The 12,972-nt window shown below is 38.2% G+C and overlaps 1 protein-coding gene across 1 annotated transcript; it reads right to left on the bottom strand.

Annotated features, from left to right (window-relative positions):
* Nucleotides 1-10,100: 10,100 nt before the first annotated feature.
* On the bottom strand, nt 10,101-12,384 carry LOC124550839 (piggyBac transposable element-derived protein 4-like). The gene is made up of 4 exons (XM_047125565.1): nt 12,299-12,384; nt 10,403-12,033; nt 10,242-10,305; nt 10,101-10,155 (listed from the first exon to the last, which is right to left on the bottom strand). Exons 1-4 carry the CDS (start codon nt 12,382-12,384, stop codon nt 10,101-10,103), a joined length of 1,836 nt encoding a protein of 611 aa, XP_046981521.1.
* Nucleotides 12,385-12,972: the final 588 nt, after the last annotated feature.

Genomic DNA, 12,972 nt, shown 5'->3' with positions numbered 1-12,972 from the left:
CTGTACCCTCTGACGATCTTATTGACGATGAAACACAGAAATTGCATCGGAATTAAATACAAAAGGGACAATGCCGACTTAAGTACAAAAGCTGACTCTTCTTACTGTCTTTGTTTTGAACCATACCTGTGACAATAGTTATAGATTCCGATGCTTCACTTCAGCTTTACTGTATCCCTCTGACCTTCTCATTGACGATGAAACACAGAAATCGCATCAGAATTAAATACAAAATGCACAACGCCGACTTAAGTACAAGAAAACTGACTCTTCTTACTGTCTATGTTTTGAAAGATTCCTGTGACGCTAGTTATTGATTCCGATGCTTCACATCAGGTTTACTGTATCCCTCTGACCTTCATATTGACGATGAAACAAAGAAATTGCATCGGAATTAAATAGAAAAGGCACAATGCCGAATTAAGTACAGAAAACTGACTCTTCTTAATGTCTATGTTTTGAACCATTCCTGCGACACTAAATATTGATTCCGATGCTTCACTTCAGGTTTACAGTGTCCCTCTGACCTTCTTATTGACAATGAAACACAAAAATTGCATCGGAATTAAATACAAATAGCACAATGCCGACATAAGTACAAGAAAACTGACTCTTCTTACTATGTTTTGAACCATTCATGTGGCACTAGTTATAGATTCTGATGCTTCACTTCAGGTTTACTGTATCCCTCTGACCTTCTTATTGACGATGAAACACAGATATCGCATCTGAATTTAAAAAAAAAGCACAATGCCCACTTAAGTTCAAGAAAACTGACTCATCTTACTGTCTAAGTTTTGAACCATTCCTCTGACACTAGTTATAGATTCCGATGCTTCACTTCAGGTTTACTGTATCCCTCTGACCCTCTTATTGACGATGAAACACAGAAATTGCATCGGAATTAAATTCAAATTGCACAATGCCGACTTAAATACACGAAAACTGACTCTTCTTACTGTCTATATTTTGAACCATTCATGTGACACTAGTAATAGATTCCGATGCTTCACTACAAGTTTTCTGTATCCCTCTGACCTTCTTATTGACGATGAAACACAGAAATTGGATCGGAATTAAATACAAAAGGCACAATGCCGACTTAAGTGCAAGAAAACTGACTCTTCTTACTGTCTATGATTTGAACCATTCGTGTGACACTAGTTAAAGATTCCGATGCTTCACTTCCGGTTTACTGTATCCCACTGACCTTCTTATTGACGATGAAACACAGAAATTGCATCGGAATTAAATACAAAAGGCCCAATGCAGAGTTATGTAAAAGATAACTGACTCTTCATACTGTCTATGTGTTGAACCATTCATGTGACACTAGTTATAGATTCCGATGCATAACTTCAGGTTCACTGTGTCCCTCTGACCTACTTATTGACGATGAAACACTGAAATTGCATCGGAATTAAATACAAAAGGCACAATGCCGACATAAGTACAAGAAAATTTACTCTTCTTCCTGTCTTTGTTTTGAACCATTCCTGTGACACTAGTTATAGATTCCGATATTTCACTTCAGGTTTACTGTATCCCTCTGACCTTCTTATTGACGATGAAACACAGAAATTGCATCGGAATTAAATACAAAAGGCACAACGCCGACTTAAGTACAAGAAAACTGAATTTTCTTACTGTCTATGTTTTGAAACATTCCTGTGACACTAGTTATAGATTCCGATGCTTCACTTCAGGTATACTGTATCCCTCTGACCTACTTATTGACGATGAAACACTGAAATTGCATCGGAATTGAATACAAAAGGCACAATGCCGACTTAAGTACAAGAAAATTTACTCTTCTTCCTGTCTTTGTTTTGAACCATTCCTGTGACACTAGTTATAGATTCCGATATTTCACTTCAGGTTTACTGTATCCCTCTGACCTTCTTATTGACGATGAAACACAGAAATTGCATCTGAATTAAATACAAAAGGCACAACGCCGACTTAAGTACAAGAAAACTGAATTTTCTTACTGTCTATGTTTTGAACCATTCCTGTGACACTAGTTATAGATTCCGATGTTTCACTTCAGGTTTACTGTATCCCTCTGACCTTCCTATTGTTGATGAAACACAGAAATTGCATCGAAATTAAATACAAAAGGCACAATGCCGACATAAGTACAAGAATACCGAATCTTCTTACTGTTATGTTTTGAACCATTCCTGTGACACTACTTATAGATTCCGATTCTTCTCTTCAGGTTTACTGTATCCCTCTGACCTTCTTATTGACGATGAAACACAGAATATGCATCGGAATTAAATACAAAAGGCACAATGCCGACTTAAGTACAAGAAAACTGACTCTTCTTACTGTCTATATTTTGAACCATTCATGTGACACTAGTAATAGATTCCGATGCTTCACTACACGTTTACTGTATCCCTCTGACCTTCTTATTGACGATGAAACACAGAAATTGCATCGGAATTAAATACAAAAGGCACAACGCCGACTTAAGTAGAAGAAAACTGAATTTTCTTACTGTCTATATTTGGAAAGATTCCTGTGACACTAGTTATAGATTCCGATGCTTCACTTCAGGTTTACTTTATCACTCTGACCTTATTGACGATGAAACATAGAAATTGCATCGGAATTAAATACAAAAGGCACAATGCCGACTTAAGTACAAGAAAACTTACTCTTCTTCCTGTCTTTGTTTTGAACCATTCCTGTGACACTAGTTATAGATTCCGATGCTTCAGTTCAGGTTTACTGTATCCCTCTGACCTTCTTATTGACGATGAAACACAGAAATACCATCGGAATTAAAAACAAAAGGCACAACGCCGACTTAAGTGCAAGAAAACTGAATTTTCTTACTGTCTAAGTGTTGAACCATTCATGTGACACTAGTCATAGATTCCGATGCTTCACTTCAGGTTTACTGTATCAAATGGTTCAAATGGCTCTGAGCACTATGGGACTTAACATCTATGGTCTTCAGTCCGCTAGAACTTAGAACTACTTAAACCTAACTAACCTAAGGACATCACACAACACCCAGCCATCACGAGGCAGAGAAAATCCCTGACCCCGCCGGGAATCGAACCCGAAAACCCGGGCGTGGGAAGCGAGAACGCTACCGCACGACCACGAGATGCGGGCTTTACTGTATCCCTCTGACCTTCTTATTGACGATGAAACATAGAAATTGCATCGGAATTAAATAGAAAAGAAACAATGCCAACTTAAGTACAAGAAAACTGACTCTTCATACTGTCTATGTTGCGAACCTTTCCTGTGACACTAGTTATAGATTCCGATGCTTCACTTCAGGTTTACTGCATCCCATGGACCTTCTTATTGAGCATGAAACACAGAAATTGCATCGGAATTAAATAAAAAAGGCACAATGCCGACTTAAGTACAAGAAAACTGACTCTTCTTACTGTCTATGTTTTGAACCATTCCAGTGACACTAGTTATAGATTCCGATGCTTCACCTCGGGTTTACTGTACCGTCTGACGATCTTGTTGACGATGAAACACAGAAATTGCATCGGAATATAATACAAAAGGGACAATGCCAACTTAAGTACAAGAAAACTTACTCTTCTTACTGTCTATGTTTTGAACCATTCATGTGAAACTAGTTATAGATTCCGATGCTTCACTTCAGGTTAAATGTAACCCTTGGACCTTCTTATTGACGACGAAACACAGAATTTGCATCGGAATTAAATTCAAAAGGCACAATGCCGACTTAAGTACAAGAAGACTGACTCTTCTTACTGTCTTTGTTCTGAACCATTCCTGTGACACTAGTTATAGTTTCCGATGCTTCACTCACGTTCACTGTCTCCCTCTGACCTTCTTATTGACGATGAAACGCAGAAATGGCATCGGAATGAAATACAAAAGGCACAACGCCGACTTAAGTACAACAAAACTGACATTTCTTACTGTCTATGTTTTGAAAGATTCCTGTGACACTAGTTATAGATTCCGATGCTTCACTTCAGGTTTACTGTATCCCTCTGACCTTCTTATTGACGATGAATCACAGAAATTGCTTCGGAATTAAATACAAAAGGCACAATGCCAACTTAAGTACAAGAAAACTGACTCTTCTTACTGTCTATGATTTGAACCATTCCTGTGTCACTAGTTATAGATTCCGATGCTTCACTTCAGGTTTACTGTATCCCTCTGACCTTCTTATTGACGATGAAACACAGAAATTGCATCGGAATTAAATACAAAAGGCACAATGCCGACTTAAGTACAAGAAGACTGACTCTTCTGACTGACTATGTTTTGAACTATTCCTGTGACACTAGTTATAGATTCCGATGCTTCACTTCAGGTTTACTGTATCCCTCTGACCTTCTTATTGACGATGAAACACAGAAATTGCATCGGTATTAAATAGAAAAGGCACAATACCGACTTAACTACAAGAAGAGTGACTCTTCTTACTGACTATGTTTTGAACCATTCCTGTGACACTAGTTATAGATTCCGATGTTTAACTTCCGGATTACTGTACCCCTCTGACCGTCTTATTGACGATAAAACACAGAAATCGCATCGGAATTAAATACAAAAGGCACAATGCCGACATAAGTACAAGAAGACTGACTCTTCTTACTGTCTATGTTTTAAACCTTTCCTCTGACACTAGTTATAGATTCCAATGCTTCACTCCAGGTTTACTGTATCCCTTGGACCTTCTTATTGACGATGAAACACAGAAATTGCATCGGAATTAAATAGAAAAAGCACAATGCCGACATAAGTACATGAAGTTTGACTCTTCATAATGACTATATTATGAACCATTCCTGTGACACTAGTCATAGATTCCGATGCTTCACATCAGGTTTACTGTATCCCTCGGACCTTCCTATTGACGATGAGACACAGAAATCGCATTGGTATTAAATAGAAAAAGCACAATGCCGACTTAAGTACAAGAAGACTGACTCTTCCTACTCTCTATGTTTTGAAACATTCCTGTGACACTAATTTTTTATTACGATGCTTCACTTGAGGTTTACTGTATCCCTCGGACCTTCTTATGTACGATGAAACACAGAAAATGCATGGGAATGAAATACAAAAGGCACAATGCCGACTTAAGTACAAGAAGACTGAATCTTCCAACTCTCTATGATTTGAAACATTCCTGTGACACTAGTTATAGATTCCGATGCTTCACTACAGGTTTACTGTATCCCTCTGACCTTCTTATTGACGATGAAACACAGAAATTGCATCGGAATTAAATTCAAAAGGCACAATACCGACTTAAGTACAAGAAGACTGACTCTTCCTCCCGTCTATGTTTTGAACCATTCCTGTGACACTAGTTATAGATTCCGATGCTTCACTTCAGGTTTACTGTATCCCTTGGACCTTCTTATTGACGATGAAACACACTAATTGCATCGGAATTAAACACAAAAAGCACAATGCCGACTTAAGTACAAGAAGACTGACTCTTCTTACTAACCATGTTTTGAACCATTCCTGTGACACTAGTTATAGATTCCGATGCTTCACTTCAGGTTTACTGTATCCCTCTGACCTTCTTATTGACGATGAAACACAGAAATTGCATCGGAATTAAATACAAAAGGCACAATGCCGACTTAAGTACATGTAGACTGTCTTTTCCTACTGTCTATGTTTTGAACCATTCCTGTGACACTAGTTATAGATTCCGATGGTTTATTTCAGGTTTACTGTATCCCTTGGACGTTCTTATTAACAATGAAACAGAAATTGCATCGGAATTAAATACAAAAGGCACAATGCCGACTGAAGTACAAGAAGACTGACTCTTCTTACTGACTATGTTTTGAACCATTCCTGTGACACTAGTTATTGATTCCGATGGTTCATTTCAGGTTTATGGCATTTCTTGGAACTTCTTATTGACGATGAGACACAAAAATTGCATCGGAATTAAATACAAAAGGCACAATGCCGACCTAAGTAAAAGATGTCTGACTCTTCTTACTGTCTATGATTTGAACCATTCCTGTGACACTAGTTATAGATTACGATGCTTCACTCCAGGTTTACTGTATCCCTTGGACTTTCTTATTGACGATGAAACACAGAAATTGCATCAGAATTAAATAGAAAAGGCACAATGATGACTTAAGTACAAGACGACTGACTCTTCTTACTGTCCATGTTTTGAACCATCCTTGTGACACTAGTTATAGATTCCGATGCTTCATTCCAATTTTACTGTATCCCATGGACCGTCTTATTGACGATGAAACACAGAAATTGCATCAGAATTAAATAGAAAAGGCACAATGATGACTTAAGTACAAGACGACTGACTCTTCTTACTGTCCATGTTTTGAACCATCCTTGTGACACTAGTTATAGATTCCGATGCTTCATTCCAATTTTACTGTATCCCATGGACCGTCTTATTGACGATGACACACAAAAATTGCATCGGAATTAAATACAATAGGCACAATGCCGACTTAAGTACAAGAAGACTGAGTCTTCCTACTGTCTATGTTTTGAACCATTCCTGTGACACTAGTCATAGATTCCGATGCTTCACTTCAGGTTTACTGTATCCCTTGGACCTTCTTATTGACGATGAAGCACAAAAATTGCATCGGAATTAAATACAAAAGGCACAATACCGACTTAAGTACAAGAAGACTAACTCTTCTTACTGACTATGTTTTGAACCATTCCTGTGACACTAGTCATAGATTCCGATGCTTAACTTCAGGATTACTGTATCCCCATGACCTTCTTATTGACGATGAAACACAGAAATTGCATCGGAATTAAATACAAAAGGCACAATGCCGACATAAGCACAAGAAGACTGACTCTTCTTACTGACTATGTTTTGAACGATTCCTGTGACACTAGTTATAGATTCCGATGCTTCACTTCAGGTTTACTGTATTCCTCTGACCTACTTATTGACGATAAAACACAGATATTGCATCGGTATTAAATAGAAAAGGCACAATACCGACTTAACTACAAGAAGTCTGACTCTTCTTACTGACTATGTTTTGATCCATTCCTGTGACACTAGTTATAGATTCCGATGATTAACTTCAGGCTTACTGTACCCCTCTGACCTTCTTATTGACGATAAAACACAGAAATTGCATCGGAATTAAATACAAAAGGCACAATGCCAACATAAGTACAAGAAGACTGACTCTTCTTACTGTCTATGTTTTGAACCTTTCCTCTGACACTAGTTATAGATTCCGATGCTTCACTCCAGGTTTACTGTATCCCTTGGACCTTCTTATTGACGATTAAACACAGAAATTGCTTCGGAATTAAATAGAAGAGGCACAATGCCGACTTAAGTACAAGAAGACTGAGTCTTCTCAATGACTATGTTTTGAACCATTCCTGTGACACTAGTCATAGATTCCGATGCTTCATTTCAGGTTTACTATATCCCTGGGACCTTCCTATTGACGATGAAACACAGAAATTGCATCGGAATTAAATACAAAAGGCACAATGCCGACTTAAGTACATGTAGACTGTCTTTTCCTACTGTCTATGTTTTGAACCATTCCTGTGACACTAGTTATAGATTCCGATGGTTTATTTCAGGTTTACTGTATCCCTCTGACCTTCTTATTGACGATGAAACACAGAAATTGCATCGGAATTAAATTCAAAGGGCACAATGCCGACTTAAGTACAAGAAAACTGACTCTTCTTACTGTCTATATTTTGAACCATTCATGTGACACTAGTAATAGATTCCGATGCTTCACTACAAGTTTTCTGTATCCCTTGGACCTTATTATTGACGATGAAACACAGAAATGGCATCAGAATTAAATAGAAAAGGCACAATGATGACTTAAGTGCAAGAAGACTGACTCTTCTTACTGACTATGTTTTGAACCATTCCTGTGACACTAGTCATAGATTTCGATGCTTCACTTCACTATTACTGTATCCCTCTGTCCTTCATATTGACGATGAAACACAGAAATTGCATCGGAATTAAATAGAAAAGGCACAATGCCGACTTAAGTACAAGAAGACGGACTCTTCTTACTGTCCATGTTTTGAACCATCCCTGTGACAGTAGTTATAGATTCCGATGCTTCATTCCAGGTTTACTGTATCCCTTGGACCTTCTTATTGACGATGAAACACAGAAAATGCATCGGAATTAAATACAATAGGCACAATGCCGACTTAACTACAAGAAGACTGATTCTTCCTACTGTCTATGTTTTGAACCATTCCTGTGACACTAGTCATAGTTTCCGATGCTTCACTTCAGGTTTACTGTATCCCTTGGACCTTGTTATTGACGATGAAACACAGAAATTGCATCGGAATTAAATACAAAAGGCACAATGCCGACTTAAGTACAAGAAGACTGACTTTTCTTACTGACTATGTTTTGAACCATTCCTGTGACACTAGTCATAGATTCCGATGCTTAACTTCAGGATTATTGTATCCCTATGACATTCTTATTGACGATGAAACACAGAAATTGCATCGGAATTAAAAACAAAAGGCACAATGCCGACTTAAGTACAAGGAGACTAACTCTTCTTACTGTCTATGTTTTGAACCATTCCTGTGACACTAGTCATAGATTCCGATGCTTAACTTCAGGATTACTGTATCCCTATGACCTTCTTATTGACGATGAAACACAGAAATTGCATCGGAATTAAATACAAAAGGCACAAAGCCGACTTAAGTACAAGGAGACTGACTCTTCTTACTGTCTATGTTTTGAACCATTCCTGTGACATTAGTCATAGATTCCGATGCTTAACTGCAGGATTACTATATCCCTATGACCTTCTTATTGACGATGAAACACAGAAATTGCATCGGAATTAAATACAAAAGGCACAATGCAGACTTAAGTACAAGAAGACTGACTCTTCTTACTGTATATGTTTTGAACCATCCCTGTGACACAAGTTATAGATTCCGATGCTTCACTCCAGGTTCACTGTATCCCTTGGACCTTCCTATTGACGATGATACACAGAAAATGCATCGAAATTGAATACAAAAGGCACAATGCCGACTAAAGTACAAGAAGACTGACCCTTCTGACAGTCTATGTTTTGAACCATTCCTGTGACACTAGTTATAAATTTCGATGCTTCACATCAGGTTTACTGTATCCCTCTGACCTTCTTATTTACGATGAAACACAGAAATTGCATCGGAATTAAATACAAAAGTCACAATGGCGACTTAAGTACATGTAGACTGACTTTTCCTACTGTCTATGTTTTGAACCATTCCTGTGACACTAGTTATAGATTCCGATGGTTCATTACAGGTTTACTGTATCCCTTGGACCTTCTTATTGACGATGAAACACAGAAATTGCATCGGAACTAATACAAAAAGCACAATGCCGACATAAGTACAAGAAGACTGACCCCTGGTACTGTCTATGTTTTGAACCATTCCTGTGACACTAGTTATAGATTCCGATGCTTCACTCCACGTTTACTGTATCCCTCTGACAATCTTATTGACGATGAAACACAGAAATTGCATCGGAATAAAAATAGAAAAGGCACAATGCCCACTTACATACAAGATGACTGAATCTTCCAACTCACTATGTTTTGAACCATTCCTGTGACACTAGCTATAGGTTCCGATGCTTCACTCCAGGTTTACTGTATCCCTTGGACCTTCTTATTGACGATGAAACACAGATATTGCATCAGAATTAAATAGAAAAGGCACAATGATGACTTAAGTGCAAGAAGACTGACTCTTCTTACTTACTATGTTTTGAACCATTCCTGTGACACTAGTCATAGATTCCGATGCTTCACTTCAGGATTACTGTATCCCTCTGACCTTCTTGTTGACGATGAAACACAGAAATTGCATCGGAATTAAATATAAAAGGCACAATGCCGACTTAAGTCTAACTCTTTGATGCACAGATTTTATGTTTAATTAATTTTTTAATAAAACATGCATTTTCTATGTCTGGTGGGGTTGCTAATAAAGGAAAACATGAATTAAAATTTTTTATTGTATTGATTTTGGTTTTAGATGGTGGTATATATAATATACCACCATGCCACTTAGGGCCGTACCTAAAGTTTTTGAGATATCTTGGTTTGTGCTTGTAACTCACCTTTAAATTCTACTCTAAGCAGTAATAATTAGTATAATTAATGTAAAATAATTTTATTTCTGGCAATTGGTCATTTACAATACAAAATCAAATTACAAACCTTACAAATAAAATATGTTTCTTATTCCTTTTTGTGAAAATCTTGAAAGCACCTTTTTGTTTTGCTAAGGCACAAAGGCACTTTGCATTCAGCGCACATCCAGAAAGTGCGCACTTGCTTCTTTTTTGTACTGCATTTCGCACAACGTCTGGCGGTAGTACGCTCTGGCTGGTGGGATGAATTGTCGAGACGCTGGCGTGAGGAAACATATGGCTTGTTTTTCTTTACGTGGACTTGACTCTCATGAAGTCTAGATGGCCTCAATGGTGTTTTCTGGGTTACTAAGCTTTGCAGGATACTCATCCTGAAGACTTTGGCAGTCATTTTTTCTCTATCGCCTAGTTCCTTCCAAATTATATAGCTGTTGACGATACTGACATCAAGCAGGTGAAAGAATATTCGGTGCCACCACTTTTTACTTCTCCGGCTTATTTCATATGATTTTTTCAGTTGGTCGAACTTGTCGACATTGTTCATGTGTGCATTGTAATCCATCACTGCTTGAGGACAAGGTAGCTCTATGCGTGAACCATCTCTTTCACGGCGAGTCACTGTAGTAACTTCAGGACTGTGAAAATTTGAAAGGAGATGAACAGCTCTCTTATCTTTCCACTTCAAGTAGAGGATGCCACAGTTGCTGACCCTCCAGTCAAATTCACCTCTGCTTAATTCTTTGTCTGTTTTTAATTTGGGTAAATGTTTCCTTGTTGGTTGAACTGTCCCACAGGCATATATGTTTCTCTGCTGTAAACCAGCCAACAAGTTATAGCTATTGAAATAGTTGTCGAAATAAAGATAATGGCCTTTATTTACGAGTTCAGAGGACAAACTCAGCACTACATGCTCCCCAAGGCCTGTTTGCACTGTGTCACCTACTTTTCCGGTGTAAATATCAAATTTCAAGTTGTAAGAGGTCTTGTCACACAGCATCCACACTTTGTAACCACGCTTTATGGGTTTATCTCTCATGTATTGTTTCATACTGTTGCGGCCTTTGAATTTGATCATTGACTCATCAATTGCTAGGTGTTTGCTGGGTTGGTAACACTTGGAAAAAGATTCAGATAGTATCTTGATCACTGGTCGCAGCTTGTACAGTTTGTCATAACCTGGGTGTCCTTTTTCTGGATGCAATGTGTTATCATTCAGATGAATGTTCCTCAGTAACCATCCAAACCGATTTACTGCCATCAGAGATGCAATATAACGATCATGAAGTTCTGGGGCACTAGACCAGTAGTCTCTGTATGCTGGCATACGCTTTATACCCATCAAAATGTTGATTCCCAGGAAAGTTCGTATTTCATTGTCAGTTGTTGGAGTGAAAGACTTGCCAGATTGCGTCGCATATAAATTTGTTTGGAAAACGATTAGCTCAACTAGCTCTTTTGGAAATATTTTTTCGAATATATCGATAGGTTCTGGATCATCAATGTCCCTAATAAAAGCACTTGGTCCTGATTCACTGTCGAACTGCATTCCTGAGGTAGCATTGAATTGTTGTCCCCAAGTTGGCGCTGTGTCAGCAGCGCGTTTTGGCGGAGTGGACTCACTTTCTTCCTCGCTCTCTGAAACTTCGCCTTCAGACGACACAATAGCCTCCGCAACAATGCTTGCTTCATAATCAGATTCGTCATCTGTGGTGTCAACAGTGGAATCCTCGTCTGATGGAATTTCACACAATAATCGTTCGATTTCTTCATCTCGTAAGCCTCTTCTTGACATTTTCATTTTCAAACAACAGCCTGAATCCAAGTAAAGAATACGTAAGCAAAACAAAATGGAGAAAGAGCTAAAATAAGTCACAACACAATTAAAAACTAAACTTTGTAGCGGAGGATTTCGAATTTTATACTAGGAAACGAAATGCAATAGAATACTGCTACATGCACGGTGGTACAAATAATATACCACCAAAATAAATTGTATATAAATAACGGAAGATTGTGCATATGAATGTATACATGGGTTCATACCGTAGCTGTGACGTCCAAGATATGGAAAAAACACAGGCGCAACAAGAAATTCGTTATAAACCACTATTCACACGCAAAAACCATGCACAACTCAGCACGCAGCTTTCACAGTTGTAATCTATGCAATTCTTGGCGGGAACTGATTCCTTATAGGCAGTGAGTGCCATCTGTCTGATAAGTAGAGAACTAGGTGAGCATATTAGAGTGGTGGTCGTGCAGTTAAACCACTGTGCAAAGAGCCAAGAAAATTTTCAAAAGGTGGTATACTATGTATACCACCGTGCTCCAAAGAGAATGCCGACTTAAGTCTAAGAAGACTGACTTTTCTTACTGTCCATGTTTTGAACCATCCCTGTGACACTAGTTATAGATTCCGATGCTTCATTCCAGGTTTACTGTATCCCTTGGACCTTCTTATTGACGATGAAACGCAGAAATTGCATCGGAATTAAATACAATAGGCACAATGCCGACTTAAGTACAAGGAGACTGACTCTTCTTACTGACTATGTTTTGAACCATTCCATTGACACTAGTCATAGATTCCGATGCATAACTTCAGGATTACTGTATCCCTATGACCTTCTTATTGACGATGAAACACAGAAATTGCATCGGAATTAAATACAAAAGGCACAATACCGACTTAAGTACAAGAAGACTGACTCTTCTTACTGTGTATGTTTTGAACCATCCCTGTGACACAAGTTATAGATTGCGATGCTTTACTCCAGGTTTACTGTATCCGTCTGACC

This window comes from Schistocerca americana, chromosome 9 (assembly GCF_021461395.2).
Source record: "Schistocerca americana isolate TAMUIC-IGC-003095 chromosome 9, iqSchAmer2.1, whole genome shotgun sequence".
NCBI lineage: Eukaryota > Metazoa > Arthropoda > Insecta > Orthoptera > Acrididae > Schistocerca > Schistocerca americana.
Note: the sequence above shows the minus strand (reverse complement) of the source record. Positions and strands in the feature narration are given on the sequence as shown.

What these genes read in the sequence shown, in the direction of transcription:
- LOC124550839 (XM_047125565.1), bottom strand. Translation starts at nt 12,384, where the DNA reads ATGGCACTCACTGCCTATAAGGAATCAGTTCCCGCCAAGAATTGCATA. An exon ending in TGCGTGCTGAGTTGTGCATG is followed by an intron (nt 12,034 to 12,298) that starts GTTTTTGCGTGT and finishes GACTTATTTTAG; the next exon opens with CTCTTTCTCCATTTTGTTTT. An exon ending in TTCATCCCACCAGCCAGAGC is followed by an intron (nt 10,306 to 10,402) that starts GTACTACCGCCA and finishes TTTGTGCCTTAG; the next exon opens with CAAAACAAAAAGGTGCTTTC.